This window comes from Eucyclogobius newberryi, unplaced genomic scaffold (assembly GCF_026437365.1).
Source record: "Eucyclogobius newberryi isolate DKJ021-1_F unplaced genomic scaffold, fEucNew1.0.hap1 SCAF_20, whole genome shotgun sequence".
NCBI classification, from domain to species: Eukaryota; Metazoa; Chordata; class Actinopteri; order Gobiiformes; family Gobiidae; genus Eucyclogobius; species Eucyclogobius newberryi.
The window spans coordinates 15,970,868-15,987,763 of NW_027315835.1; the positions used below are offsets into that span (position 1 = coordinate 15,970,868).

Consider the following 16,896-nt stretch of genomic DNA (forward strand, 5'->3'; position numbering starts at 1 on the left):
AAGAGAAGAGTGTAAAGAAAATCATTTCAGTCATATACACAGCTAAACAGTGCACACTACTAAGAAATACTTGCTGCTGGAGAAACTGTGGCTGCCAAATCCCTTCATGTGTTTTGGGACTGCCCTCAAATTCATAGATACTGGACTGAGATTAATGAGACATTCCATGTGTACTCAAAAACTATCTAGGACAGAAAACACCAACAATGGAAACAATTGACAGATACAGATAACAAGGAAGGAGTAGGCTTTTACTGAACTTCAAAATGGACAAATTTACCCGTCATTGGGACAGATGATACATTGTAGAGATGACATATGCCTGACTGACTTTTTCTTGTTTCTATGGCAATAGATATATTTAATGTCATATTGTAATCAATCATCACTCAAGTACATCTGTAAAATACCTCTAAACGGCAACAACAGGTACAGTATCATGACGACTTTGAACTACTACTACCACTACCACTACCACTACCACTACCACTACCACTACCACTACCACTACCACTACCACTACCACTACCACTACCACTACCACTACCACTACCACTACCACTACCACTACCACTACCACTACCACTACCACTACCACTACCACTACCACTACCACTACCACTACCACTACCACTACCACTACCACTACCACTACTACTACTACTACTACTACTACTACTACTACTACTACTACTACTACTACTACTACTACTACTACTACTACTACTACTACTACTACTACTACTACTACTACTACTACTACTACTACTACTACTACTACTACTAACCCCATTGAGAATCTTATTAAAACAATGCCAAAGCGAATGTGTGCTGTAATCAAAGCTAAAGGTGGTTTTGGGAAATAAAGTGACCTCCTTTCACTCATCACGTGTGGATGTGGAACAGTCAACTGGGTATTCAGGCCAGCGTAAAGTCATAGCTTTGTGTGAAATATAAGGAAACGGGATTGGAAATGAAACAGAATAATGGCATGACTCAGGGGGCCGTTGTAGTCAAAGCTCTCAAAGATAATGCTGTTGATTGTGATAAGAACAAAGGGGGAGAAATGAAAGGGGTGAGGGGCTGCTTAATGTAATCTCATGTGGGATTAATTCTGTGAGCGCGGCAGGAGAGCGGCGAGGGCCAAAGCACCTACTCCTAAACTGCAGTTTAAAATGTAAAGTTTAATTAAGGCACCATCAATGAGAAAAGCCTCGTCGACCTGAGTACGGTGTCCTGCTGTTCTTTAGATATCTGCTACATACTGTTTCTGCATTAACACTACACCGGGCAATGCCTCCTTACCTACAGTTATGATTTATTTAGACGAAGTGCTGCGCTGATTACCTTTTTTTTTTTTTTTTTTTTAAGTCCAAATCTTCAAGTTGTTTCAGTCAAATGCGTTTAGATTCCTGTAGCAAAATGTATTTCTAATTAGTAGACCCCAGTCACACATCAAAAGTGAGGTTCAACACTTCCACAGTATGACATTACAATTTCTATCTAGTATTTATTTCATTACATGTGCTTATGTTCTTACTGTGAGTGGGTTTTCATTTTTGCACAATTTCCAAAACTTGCCACTCAGCGAGCAAACGCAGCTCATTCTGGCACAATTGTATGTCCATTTTCAAGCATTCCCTAACTACAAAAGGCTTTTACAGTACCCAAAACACGATTATCAACCATTTAAAAACGTACTGCAATTCTAACACTCTTTGTCATCTAAATACTGCACACTCTGATGCAAACTCACTGACCTAAGACACAATACAACAGAATACAGGACACACAGGAGTCACAATATGAAGACGTTTTATAGTCAGACTATAGAAGTAGTAGAAAGACTTTTGTAGTGAAAATATTGCAACAGAAACTCTATTGTTCGAGTCTGAAACAGTTCTGGTACTAAAATGTAAATGATTGAAAATGTGCTTTTTTGCTACACTTGTATTTTACACATATTTGCAGCAAAAACCTCACGCTCAAATCAACAGAAACAGTGTGATACATACAGTCCTCTCTCTCTTCTCTCTTTCGCACAGCAGACATCATAAAGTGTTGCATTCTCCAGACTGTGTCTTGAAGGTTAAATAAGTTTAGAAATCTGATAAATGCACTTGAATTTAAACCACAAAGTGTCTGTAGTTTTGAGTTATGTTCAGTCAGAAAATGTTCAGAAAAGGTGCCAAAGCAATTGAAAATGCCACACACTACTTTCCTCACCCACTTGTATACTTCACACAGATCTAAACAGATCTCAATGTCAGTTCATTATCTGTAGTTTTAGATTAAAGCACAAGCAAAAGAGAATCCTGAACCGCTGCTGCTGTTCTGTCCTGCCCTGACACTTAACTCCTCACATCGACTTTGGCGTTTGACTGTGAATTGAAGCTACACAGAAGGAACCGAATTAACTTAGCGGAAATTAGCACATCTACACAGTTGTCTAACGCACTATATAATCTCTGTTTCAGCCGAGTGCGCACGGAGCGGGCGTGAAAGCCAGTGAAGCAGGGACATCTCCTCCAGCTTTCCTCAGCAGAGTACAGTCCAAAAGCAAACGCTTCAGGTAAGAAGGAACCGTATAATAGCACAGGGGGTCCCCATCCACCAGGCTGGGCCCCAAAACCGGGCCGCGGGCCATCTACTACCGGTCCCCAGAGGCCAATGTAACCTATGTTTTACAATGTACCGTATTTTCCGGACTATAAGTCGCATTTTTGGGGCAAATTTATTTGATAAAATCCAAGACCAAGAACAGACATTTAATCTTGAAATGCAATTTAAAATAATAACAGTTTAAAGAACATGATGTATGTATGCTAATGCAACACCTTCAGCTACATGACGCATAGACAACAAACTGTAACGAACTGTCGTAAGTGTCTGGTATGTTAACGTAACATATCAACAGTTATTCAGATAGCTATAGCGTAAAGCATAAATTTAGGCAGTCTTCAGGCAGGGAGGAGGACAACCCACAAACATTTGACACGTCAGACAATGTGTGGAACACCAAAAGTATACACAAGTACATATACTATTAACACATGCAAATACAATATCTATGGAGTGTAGGACCTGAGACTAATGGTTAGGTTGGGGTCTCTTTTGGTGTTTTTTTTTTAGTTCAGTTCATGCCGTCGATCGTTCTACTCGTCTTTATAGAAGCAGACAGCATATTGTACTGTCGTGACCTTCACTGACAAAGCCAATTGAAGAGATGCTATTCTTGTGGATTGTACAGAGTTTGTAGCGCCATAACCCACAAAATCCTTGCAATAGACAGGAAACAAGCCACGTGAAAGTCCATCAAATAAATACTAAGCTCATCAGAATCCTGTGTCTGTATAGACCCACCTAAATGTGAATAAACACAACTATTGCTTTAAAGTCTTTTGAACATTTTTCAGAATTACCTTGTTACCTCGAGTTGAAAGACATTTTGTGAAGCTTTAAACTCCACTGTGAAACGGGCGTGTCCATGTGGCGCGCCGACGTGTCGCTGATGATTCCTCTGTACTCGCTCTTGTTCTCGTCGTCTCACAAATACAGGGATTTTCAGGTTTAACCAAGTTCATGCTGCAGCATATAAACTCTATTTGACACTTGTGAAGCGAGGAAATTGTTCAGAAAAAGTCATTTGATTAAAATGATAGTTTTGGCACTAGACACAATTTCATTACCTGAGTGCACCACACATCTGCAGAGTTGCTTGCCGAACATAATACTATATCACAATGTCTGATTTGAGATATTATTCTGGCTTCTGTACACTCTCACGCTTGCTCAAACACATCTTTTGACAAAAGGCAATTTAGTATTTGATTTGACCAACAATTGGCTCCAAACTGATGACAAACGGTTGGAGAAAACAAATTGCTCTGACTGGCGTCTAAAATATCTCCTCTGTTTACAGAAAGGCTTGATTTGCTTTGAGTGCTGGCCACTCTCTGCCTTAATTCAATCAATTTGTCCTGGTGTGCGTTGGCTGCACTTTGTAATGCAATCTAAAGATGAAAAGACATTTTAGTTTGCATTGAGCCTCTGAGAGCATCAGGCTGAACCAGCAACCCAATTCAGAGCGAGGTGTGGAATCAGAACAGGAAGAGTGCTCCTCTAATCTCAGGTATTGCACGGAAACTACGTGTTACTGAAAAATAACTACTAATCATCCTTGTTATGGTAGCAAGAGAAGCTTTTCAAAGAGTCTGGTTGTCGGGAAAAAATATTCTTTAAAAGTTTTTTTTTGTGCACTATCTTCTACCGATCACAATGTTATAATACAGTGCACACAACAAATGCTAAAAATAAAACATGAGGCTGTGTTCATGACTTCTGGTGAATGATCATTCACATTTTAGATAAAAATAACCAAATGGATCATTTTTTGTCTTTTATCATAGTGAAAAACACATTCTACATTTCATATTTCACTAGTAAAAGCAGATCTAAGCTCCCTTGTCAAAATACACGGTCAGAGAATAGACCCAAAGTTTTTTTTTTTTTTTTTTTTTCGTTATTTTAAGACAGTATAGTCACATACAAAACATTAAGCGTTGCCAAATGTGGACTATCCAGGGTTTCCCAGGATAGTTGTCTTTGGATCAATGTCAGCAACGTTGCAAGGCTGGTTTCCTGCCCAGAGACAGCAGGGGCTGACTGAGAAGACTTTAAACTGTCTACACGTTGTTGTTTTTTTCATGTGGCTAGAAATTTCACAGATATTGACCATAAACTAGGTCAAAATATAATGCAAATGAATCTACTGTTGATGCCATGGGAACCCAAACTATTTCAGTACATCCTGAGCTTTTCCACCATCTGAGAGTCTATTTCCTCAATCGTACACACCCCAGCGATCCCGCCTACTTTCCTCACGCCAACTAGACCTGGCGTTTCCCCCTGGTCAGTGTCACCCAGGGCCGCGCTCCGTCAATCAAACGTCTCGAGCGGGTGGGAGCGGGGTAAGCAGGAAGTGGGCAGCAACCATGATTGTGATGGATGAAACGGACACGCTAAAGCCGCTGACCGGCAAAAGCCACTGCTCTGCCGCTACAGAGCGAATCGTCCCGTAAAGCGCTCGTTAATACAGTCCATCAGTATTACCGCCGAAAGGTTAGCTCGGTATCATCGCATGGTCTGTAATTTATCATTTCATCATAACCGTTCACGCTGTTGATTTTGACTGAAATAGCCGCTTTGATAAAACGTGTATCGATCTGAAAGCTTATAGTCAATCATTGTTTTCTTTTTGCATGTGTTTTGTACAGTCAGATCAATCCCTCCGAGACTGGATTATTGGTGTTGTGACGGCAAATCGATATGCTAACTGCTGACTAGCTTGGCATTTTACAAGGAAAGATGGCCTGTTTATTTGCTTAGATACCGCCGTAGATAGATGACACGTGATGACATTACTGGTAGTTACAAACCGTATCCGCTGAAAGGAAATGAGCAGGTAATCGTGAAATATTGTGCGTTTGAAGTAACAGGATAAATCTCTATATTTACATTTTTTGTTGGGAAGTGTTTTTTTTATATTACAATCCAAGTGTGAGCTTTTATTTGTAGCCGACCGCCAGATCTGAGGATGATGCACTCGGCACGACATGAGATTTCGTTGGCTGGACATCACTGTCAACTCGTAGAAAACAACATCGGTACATATGCACTTACAAAGCTATTCTGGGGAAACTCCAGAAGTACCTCAGTGACCTCCTCACGCTCGTGCTCATCCCACTGCTTTTCAACGTGACTTACAGAGCTGGCAAAGTCTGCTTTTTTTTTATAGGTCTTGGAATAATCTACAAAAAGACCTTGAATTGAAAGCTGTAGTGCTCACTTGATACTTTATAGAAAATTAAACAAACTGTGGTGATTGAGAATTGTTTATGTTTTTCTTGAGAAAGCTGTCTTTATAATATAATATTTAGTGATTTTCTGTACTGTTCTGTGTTGATTGTGTTGGCTGCTGGCTGCTGGCTTGGCTTTTGCAAAAATATTCTGAATCTCAATGGGACCTCCTGGTTAAATAAAGGTATAAACATGAATTTACATTTTCTGTGAAACTCAACCTGGCAATGTCAAGATTCTTCATTTAATCGAAAATATTTGTTATTCAGGTCACAATGAACTAAAAAAGAATAATTGTGACTATTTTAGAAGCAAAATTAAGTAATTTCAATCCAATCTGTTGACAAAATAGTACACTGTGGCTGCTTGAATCACGATAACATGATAATAATGCGTTCAGAAAGTTTGATTACAGAAAGCGTGTCACACACTATTGGAACCGCAATGTATTATCATTATTATTGTATGAAGGCAAAGGATTTAACTTTTCTGTCAATAATCTTTATACCGTATTTTGTACCGTAAGTCGCACATTTTTTCATAGTTTTGGCCGGGATGTAACTTATACTTATATACTTATACTCCGGAATGACTTATATGTGATATTATTAGTTATTTTCACACTTGCAACCACATTTCATACTCCAGTGCAACTTCTGTTGTATATGTTTTTTTCTTCTCTATTATGCTTTTTTTTGGCTTACACTCGACTTATAGTTCACTTTTCTGATAGATAGACATAACGGTGAATGTTTATAAAGTATGCCAATGAAACCATTTGATTTGTTCCCAGTTCCAGGAACAGCTATAACAGTGCACATTTCAGTTGCATTTAACTCTGCCAAACGCTAAGGTCCACATTAACCATGCTTATTGTTCTGCTGCCACACACATTACTCCACTGCAAAATGTCGGTTATGTTTGCTAACTCTAATTAACAAGCATTGAACACATTTAAATGAAGTCTTTATTTCAACGTTGTCATTTTGAGTCATGAATAATGAGCCGCATATATTTTTGACATCTATATGTGCCTCGAGATCATATGCAGAGAACTGATTTTGCCCCGTCTCGCTGCGGTAAAGACAACGTTCTAGACTTGTACAAATGAGGCGTAACGTTATAACAGGTGAAGTCTCTGTCATGGATTAGAAGAATGTCAAGTTGTATTATGTTATATTACTGTTTCCTGCTGGGCAAAAGAGTGGCCCAAGACTTTGAAATTTGACTGGAAAAATGAGCAATTAAAATGTTTTCAATGTGGCAAACTTCATGTTAAATGCTGCTTTTTTATGACAATATTCAGATATCTTAATGGATGATATATTATAATTAAAATGGATCACAACATTTAAGAATCAATATTTCAAAATTGAGCTGGAGATAACTCAGAATTACATGTGGAATTTGCTGTTTAACTGCAGAGATTTCATCCTGGTCGCCATAGTTACTGGGCACATGAAACAAACACTGGCACAAAGTCCATCGTCTTCAAATAAACAAGAATACAAATATGTTTTCACAATAGCTTCACAGGTTGGTGCAATTGTTCAACCCCAAAGACGCGCTCGTTTCCAGATAAAACGATTTGAAGCCATGAAATTAACCTGACAAGTTTGCGGAACCAATTCTTAACAAATAATATTCAAGATGAGTGGAAGTTTGGATATGTCTTCCAAAAGCAGTAAATTTCTAATAGAGTGAAACAGATATGACAACATCAAAAACATTGATGATTCTCTGTGACCTATGTTACTAAATACAGTATGACATAAGAAACTCTCCTATACAAAGCTTTTAGATATGATATGTGATTATTATGAAGCACTCACATAGAGGGCTTAATTTACCCGTCTGAATGCCACAATTAAGCAACAAAACACAAAAGCTTGCTCCCCGATTTGCCTAATTTACACCTATGCCTAATCACACAGCGATGATGATGATGTATATGGTGTTTTAGTAATCAAGACTTAACAGCCAATCAGGTGACCTAATGCTTCCGACTGAGAGAGAGAAGCTTCTGATTATTAACAAAGCCGAACAATGACACAAAAATACCAGATTAAACCGCTTTTACTTCTGCTAAATGTGCTTTGAGGTACTTTTCTGACATATTATAGTTACGGTGTACCTGGTCTGCTTTATTGGCAGTGTTCATGCAGCGCTGTGCTTTGAAGCAGACACCTACTGTCCAAAACGATTTTAAAACAGTGCGCTGTAGCGGGAGGCATGCGTCTGATCATTAACGGCAGCGGGGCGTCCGTAAAATGCTTATTTTCACAGGGCCACATAAAATGAGTCCCTTGTGTAACGGTGAAGCAGAGGAGTTGAATGGAATATTAATATGATTCCGCCTTCCTACCCATTTGAGTATTTTATTCCTTGATTACAGAAGATGTAGATGAAGTAATATTAACATATCATTATAACCACCAACATAATTGATGCGTTGAGGGTTTTTATTCAGAATACTCTGTCAAAGCATAATTTCAACAAGTAAAGATTGTTATTCAACTTTTATTTTAAGTGTTTTAAGATTTTGCATGGAGTAATCCAGTGCAGTCAGGGCAATCAAGGCAAGCAGTGATTGACCAATAAAATCTAATATTACCATGTGTCACAACTATATTTGAATATATCTGAAATTGATCAAAATAAGCCCGTTTTCCCATCACTTCCACTGCTGAAGCTTGGCAGGAAATTACAGTGTTTTAGTGGCCACTACAGGCCACTGCACATTACTGCGTGGGAAGCTTGGTTCTTCTTCTCCTGCCCCTTTTCATTCTGTGACCGTGTTCAGAGGCCCATTCATATTCTGCTCTCTAACATGAGCTTTTAGAACCAGAGCGGACAGCAGCTTCTTTTAGAGGTCTGCGCATGCGCTCTGAGGACCACACAGCTTTAAACGTGTGAGAATCTTCAATGTTTGCAAATTGTGCTTAACTGAGCATGAGGAGAAGCGAAGCAACTGCAGCGCCAACTTTCAACAAGCAGACTTTAAATCTATCTTTTGGAGACAAGTCTTTGTTTGTATTCAAGGCTCTGTTCACGTTTCTAATGATTAGATGTTAGTTAGAAATACAGGAAGTATTTTAATAACATAGAACGAGTAATTAATTGTTCAGTGTAGTAAGCCTATTTAGTCAATTTAACATTGTTCACTGGTATGTGAACAAATGTTATCCACTAAATATTGATGAGCACCCCTAGTCTGCTTGCCCATCCATAAAAGTCACTGCATGATTCTGAATTGTTTTGTAGCTTAGCAGAAAGACCATTACGTGTCTGGTTAATCCTGACGTTTAACGAAAAGTACTGTGCTCTGGATACATTCGACTCCTCTACATTTAAGAGTAGATTTATGTACTTTTCACAAACACAAACTGCAAAACGTTTACTTATATTGAGTAGTTTTTAGCTATACTTTGACTTCAGAAACAAAATTGAGTACTTTTTCCATGACTGGTCAGACAGAACTTGAGTCAACCTATTCCCGAAGTACAAATAACACACTTTTGCCCCCAACATTTCCCCATTACTGTTTGTTTGCCTCCCTCTTGCTTACAAAGCGCTACAAGGTTACTTACCACTACAGGAAGCAAATTAAACATTGATTCGAATGAGTAATGAAAGGTCAATGAGATAAAGGTGAGCTGATGAAACGGTGGCGACACTCTTCCCCTGACGCCATGTTTTGTTGTTATTGTTGTTTTTTTCAGGAGCAGTTCTCTGTCTCTGAGTCCAGCCCAACAGCGCAGAGAGAGCGGTGGTTACTTCTGCACCCCGCCCGTGCCGAGAGGGAGGCCCAAACTATCGACAGGTCTGATGGAGGGCGCCCGGGTGACAGGGAACAGCTACAGGCATCTGCAGGAGGACGACGCTGCTGACATGGAGTCGGTGAGGAGGTGAGGCGTTCTGTCTGCTCTGCTAAACCATTGTTATAATACGTTTTGGGACACAGCGTTGAATGTGATTAGAATGCTCAGGTGCTAATCAGGGAATTTGCTTTCATTCACATTCGATATGGACAATTTATCGAAATGTGAAATGTAGATAATATTGTGAATGTTGTTTTTAAGATATGCAGCATTTGGATATTGACTTTATTGTTTATAGTAAAAAATGCAACAAAAAGAACTGATAAAAAATATAATATGACACAAAGTGATGTTTTTAATTTTAACTTTTAATTGAGGGTATAAAGTTCACTTTTTTGATTGATTGTAAAGACATTTCACATTAGTCTGGTAATTAAACCTCAACTAAAGCATTTAGACATGTTTTCTGAATGATAAAGTATGACAGCCAGATTAAAAAGTGCTGTTCTTACAATTATATTGTGTCCTGAATAATTATAATTACGATTAACTATTAATTGAAAAGTCTTGACAGCCCTATATGTGTCTATAGGAGAAGTACTGTTGTGTGCATTCTAACTCCCAATGATTAAAAAGCATTTATGGCATCGACATCAGCACTGCAAGTACTTTTTGACATATACAAAAAATATTATTAACTGGATTTAACTTACATTTATTTGAAATGCTAATAATTACAAACTCTAACTTACCTATTCCCAAAGAAAAAAAGGCCCTTCAATATTGCAAAACTTACAAAATACAAAAATTATAAGTCTGAATGTCTTTATTTGAAGCCCTTGCATGTGCACAATTGTCATTTACCAAATTCAATTGTATTATTCTTAATTTTATTAGGTCTCAGAAAAATGTGTTACTGTAAAATACATCTGCCATAAACAAAACAATGTTTGAAAATGCTTAAATACAATTTTTTTGTGGTTGAATTTGTGGAAAGTAAACCCAGATGTGGTGTCACAGGCAGTGCTGCGGTCCATAACCCCAGACTAAGATCTGCCTTTGCCCCTCTCTCACAAGGGACTGTCTCTATTCATTTGCCGGATACTCTTGATCCCAAATAGTATCAGAGAGTTAGGGGAAGTCCAAAATCCAAGCGTGTATACGCATAATCTCCCCAATTCGCACTCGCCGCTGGTATTTGGTCGTGATTGAAATGGTGCTTGAATCAGCGGCGTCATCGTGGAATACAAATTCGACAACAGTGCCCAAGCTAGTTAGCAGATGACGCAGAGGCAGAGCTCCCTGTCATCCACAATGGTTTTGATTTGGGAGCTTAATTTGTTTATTTAAATCTTCATGGTTCAGCATATAAAAGCAATAATTAAATTACATTTGAGAGGAAGGCTGGAGTCAAGTCGGGTGAAGAGTGGAGAGAGCCAATTGATTACATTTTTTTAATTTGTGGTTGGAAAAATTCCCTTAAAGGACACATAATGAATCGACTTTGTTGCGCTTTTAACCGGTTTATATCATTATTTCCTCCTCAAAAACATACCTCGAGTAGCATTTAGCTTCATTCACGCTAGTTTGATAAATGTTGGTAAACTTAAACAGTGTGTAATTCCCTCTGCAGCCAGTAGATGTCCTAAAACATGAGATGCTAAACTAAAGATACTCAAGAGCATGTTTAAACGCTAAAAACAATACAAATAAAGCATCATATTTGTTCGTTAAATGTAAGTCTGTGGAATATTCCTGGCAAAGTAATAACATTAGCAGGAGATCTCTGCATGTCAAATGAAGGCATGGTCCAGGGGGTGGAGTTTGACCTATTCTCACAATGACACATGTTGCTTACGTCCTTGAGATCCTCCATTATCATCAGCAGTGCATGTGCTTCTCTCGCTGGGTCATAACTCATCACAAATATAACCTTTGCAATTCTTATTCATACAGTATCTCTGAGTAAAAACAAAGATAAAGGTGCGCTAATACAAAGAGGCCTGTTTACAAGGCATTTACGCCAAAAAAACACTTGAATGTCAGAAGAAGGCCAGTGTCATGCCGGGTAACTTGCTGATGTGGAGAGAGCAAGACTGTGAATTCTGGTGGATTCATTTCAAGCATTTCCCCCCAACGTCTTTTGCATTCTGGCCCGTGTCTGCTGCTTGCTTGTTCTGGTGTCGAGTGAGGACAGCGAGCCGCCCTATTTTCATGGTTATCACGAGTGAAGGGGCGAGCTACTGGCACTCATTCAGAACTATATTAAAAAGCTGTGTGCACAGACCTACTCCTTTGGTAAAAAACACTTCTCACTAGTTGGCTATCTGGGGGATGGAACTAACTAAGTACACGCTGATTAGCCGCGCTGGCACAAGTTGAGAAAAGTGGAAGATGTGGCTGAAATGCTAATGTTACACATCCTCACTATAACCAGACGGATTTTAATCCCAAAGAAGAACATTGATAGTTGCAAAATATTACACATAACAGCTACGATTAGGGGAGATCTGTGGGCATGGTAAGTGAATGTGTTAACAATGAATGTAAATTGAGTTCTACAATTAAAAAGTTTCTTCTGCACTCTCTTAAGCAGCATGCAGGAGCGGAGTGATGCCATGTGCTTAATCAGCGGGCCCCTACATTATAAATGATATTTTGTCAATCATTAGACAGGATGATTGCTGTAATTAGCCCAGTGCAAACAAAGTAACAAAAATGAAGACAGTATTAAGCAGTTATGTTAACTAATACAAAGAAAGAAAGAAAGAAAGCTAGAGGTCTAAAGGAAGATCAAGGTGGATATCTATGCATATCCATGCATAAACTCCAGCATGGAGTTTATATATACCAGCCAGCTGCAGAGTCTAAGCTCCAGTATAACGCAGGACCAGAGCCACCCCTGAACGCTCTGTTTCAGCACCTGCTATCGGGGCCAAGACTGGTCGTGCCAAAATGCAGGACCAAAAGATGTAGTGACAGTTTCATCCCAGCTGCTATTGTCCTCTTAAACAAGCGCACTCTGCGTAATTCATCAATTGATGAATCCATTATGTCTGTTTTTTTATTGTGCATCTATGTTTGATGTAACCCTAACCCTCTTAATCACTGCAAACCAATTTACTCAAGGGTACGTATAACCTAACCTAATTTTGAAGGAGGACATTTCATGTTTGGGTTGGGCCATGATTTACGATGATGAATATAGTTTGAAATGGCTTTCAATACCATAGGGACCATTTTGACTTCAAATCAAAAATAGCTATAGTGCTCATGTGATCCGGTATGGGCAGGTCAAAGCTCTGGCAACACAGATGCGATTGTACTTCCTTTTTTTAAACTAATCAGAGCACAGGCTACACACAGTCCCTTTCATTTCCTGAACATTATCAATACAGACTTTGAATCATTACCAATGTCCTGTCCAAAGTTCGAACTCTGCTCCAAACCTCATGCTTTTACTGACATTGTATTAGCTGTGGACCTCTTAGACCATAAATTAACATTGAAAATTATACAACTGAATCTCGATAAAAATGCAATTAACTGCCCAGCTTGTCACTCTTTTTGCAATCTGTCTGCATCTTTCAAAAATATGTCAGTCTTTGTTTTTTGAGGCTTGGATTTGACAGCAGTCTTTAGCTTGCAACCCTTTAGCTGTCACTGGCTTGAGCAATGTGCTTGTTATGAGCTTTGTCGGTCATTACCACGCGCTCTCCTCAATGCTTTTCTAGTATTAGCTCTTACCACAGACTTTTAGAATGAAGCGCACAAGATCCGCTGCCAAAACTCTCCAAGTGACCCATTTCCATAATTCACATCTTTAAACAAAGCTCCGCGGAGATCAACTCTTCTTTCACATTTTGAAAAATAATCTCGGAGCAATCACTCAACCATCGCACACATCGGCGAAAATCCTCACACGGAATAAAAAACAAACTCATAATGAATCTAATGAGGGTTTCTTCTAAAATTCACAAAGAGGAAATACGCAATTATACTTTTCCTTTTTGTTTGTTGTTTTAAATTGTTTTTGTAGCGTAAAACTATTTCGAGCTCATTAAACATTGATCATTCCTTCAGCTGGGCCAAAAATGACCCATTTCTCGCACTTACATCTCATATAACACAAAGCTACCACAATCAGCTCCTCCTCTTTCTCTTTCCCTTTCTTTCTTTCCGTCTCCCTCCTCACTCCCTCCATCCATCTTGTTACCATGGCGACCGGGTCTCATCTCTGGGAACGGAGAGAAAGATAGCGCCGGCGTGATGAGAGGTGCAGCGAGGGAAAGATGGAGGAGTGTTAAAGAAGAGGTGTGAACGCTCAACAACAAAAACAGGCAAAAATCAAGAAAAAAATTGAAAAATAAATAAATAAATAGAAAAGAAAAAGGGGGAGTGTAATATCAGATTGTCAAACATGCAATGTCAGCTGAGGACATTTTTCCATTTGCGACTTATTTTTAGCGATGTCATGTTTGATGCGCATTGTTTACCTCCAAGCGTGCATCTTCTTCTGTTTAACACCGGTGGGAGTAGAAAGTAAACTGAATTATATAAAACTGGTTAGCTACAAAGAGACTCAGACGGCTGACAATATGACGCTGGTGTCGCTTAAGGCAAGTGTCCGGGTGAGGCTAAATCATCACTTCATATTTCAGAGTTTTTCCTGTTGTGTTCTTTTCTATAGTGATTCACGTATGTCAAGCTTGTTTTTCTCTGTAAACTTTATACTACTCATACCTCCCATGTGTTTTGTGACGCTTCATTCTGCCACATTCGGAGAGCTTTTGCCTGTCAGACACCGCAAAGCCAGTTCATTATCACCTAGACTTCGTATCAGTGCATAAATCTGTCAGGCAGGTTTTTTTTTTATAAATTGTGTTCCCATATGCCAGGATGGGACAGTCAAATACACGGAATAACAAGAAATGTGTGTGAGGTAAAAGAACAGGTAAACAACAAAAGGGATGGCCTATCATACCAACATAATAGTGTCATCTGACTATATTTCTTTAGGAAATAAGCAAAATATAATCAACAATTTAAATAGCTTCATATTGTGAAGCGGTTCAGTCACCTCTTTATTATAACTAGCAGTAAATTCAACAGTGTCATAATATTTTGAGTTTTTTAGTTTTCCCCCCCAAAAAAGTATTCTATTTGATCAGTTTTTTTTTTTTTTCACTATAAATTATATACTCTATATTAAAATGTTGCATATCTTCAAAACATCCCGTACAATATTATCTACACTGTATTATTCCCAAAACATGCAAAATATCATTGGTAAAATTCTTTTTGTTTCTTGGTTGGTCAAAGGTTTATCTCATTCTTACATTTTTGTTCAGTAAGTAGTAGATTGAGTTGATACAAAACAAGTTTATAAAGTGTATCTTGCATTGTAAACATTGTGAGCAGATGAAATGCTTTACGCCTCTTCAACAATAGTAGAAAAAGCTTCAGTTGTAGTCATCTGGACTCAGTTTGAAAAAATAGACGTTTCGACTCATCCAAGAGTCATTGTCAATAAAAGAATTTAGATCGAGAACTCCGATATTAATACTGTTCTGTGGTAAGACCCGCCCATTGGGAGGAGCCTTCCTGAAGTAGAAAGAGTTGTTTGTTTCAACAGAAACTCCCCCTTGTATCTACCGAGCTAGCCTATTCAGAATTTTTAATTTTTTAATTTTAATTTTTTCTACTATGGAACACGCCTGGACGAATGAGGGATTACACCGACATATCTTCAACAATAGGTAAAAGAAGATATTAAAGTCAACGGGATTGACAGATTTAACTCCATTCTCTGGTCTTCAGCCCTTTTTTATTTCTCTGAGGGATTGAGAGTCTCGAACAGAAAGGTCAGCATGTAAATGAGTGAGGGTATCATTCTCACTCTGCCTCCTTCTTCCCTGCAGGTGTGAAGGCTCAGGCGGTGGACGGGTTGGCACTCTCCTCAGCAGGACCTCACTGTCTCACTTCACCATCCGCAAGGGCTGGACCGAAGTACCCTGCACCCACCTCGACCGCGCCGGCATCTTTCTCCCACCCTCGCTGCGCACCCGCTCCGTTCCCATCATCCCATCTCTCCAGGCGGGGGACCCAAACCAGTCCCCAATTGGCAAGATATCAACGACCACCGTCACTGATTATGCCTCTTCTACTCCTTATGAGACATTTGTGCCCGAAACTAGCGCTAACTCTGGAAGGTATGTTAGCGCCGCCGTGACAGTAGGTTCAGCGATGGAACTTAGGCGGGATTTGGACCAGGAAAACGTGGACACTCACAATGAGACAGGGAAACGGGAGATGCAAAACCCAAGTACAGGTTTGAAGGCGACAGGCCAAAGAGGAGTCCAGGAACCGTGCCAAGGTCAGACAAACCTGGAGTCTGGAAGTGCAAACTGTTCCTTGGCCACCGCCGCCGCCACTGCCACACTCAGCTGCAGAGCGGCTGGCAACGGCAGCGCCAGGCCTTCTGCGAGCTGATTGGATTAACTTTGTAAAGCTCCACAGACACTGTCTCCAATAAACTGTAATACCGTTGGCGTGGCGGCACGGGATTGTTAGCAGGTGGGCCCATCTGTGGGGCGCTGTCGGACCAATAACAGATGCTCTGATATTTGGAGTGAACAGATTGAACTGAGGAGAAAAACTGTGGTACGACAAAAGAAGTTACACAGAGAGAGAAAGGACTTGTGAATACATGTGATCCACAAAGTGTCCACAAAGGACAAACAAAGGCGGGACTCGAGTGGGAGCTTGACTTAAACAGTGTATTGAAGAAATACAAGCCACTATTTAAAAAGGAGCTTCTACTAGAAACCAAAATAGTGTGTCATCTCTATGTTGTTTCTCTATTGTAAAGAAATGAAATTATATATGTCATATTATATATGTCAGATAGACGTATATATATTTGACATGCAATTGTGACAAAATAAAGACTAAGATATGGTGTTATGTACAAGAGCTTTTATTTACAAGGTGGTATTTGCACAGAATCGTGGATAAGGGTGTGGCACATGAGTGGCACATGTTGCTACTACAGTAGCATTGTGGGTAAGGGTGTGGCACATGCTGCTACCACAGCAGCATTGTGGGTAAGGGTGTGGCACATGTTGCTACCACAGCAGCATCGTGGGTAAGGGTGTGGCACATGAGTGGCACATGTTGCTACCACAGCAGCATTGTGGGTAAGGGTGTGGCACAT

The 16,896-nt window shown here is 39.5% G+C and overlaps 1 protein-coding gene across 1 annotated transcript in view; it reads left to right on the forward strand.

The window, feature by feature from the left end:
• The window catches only part of nrg3b (neuregulin 3b), a 311,990-nt gene extending 295,377 nt beyond the window's left edge, over positions 1–16,613 (forward strand). The window contains 3 exon segments of the mRNA XM_072455883.1: positions 2,478–2,572; positions 9,582–9,767; positions 15,602–16,613. Of these exon segments, the coding sequence (XP_072311984.1) occupies positions 2,478–2,572; positions 9,582–9,767; positions 15,602–16,172 (852 nt within the window). The 3' untranslated portion in view covers positions 16,173–16,613.
• The last annotated feature ends 283 nt before the right edge of the window (positions 16,614–16,896 follow it).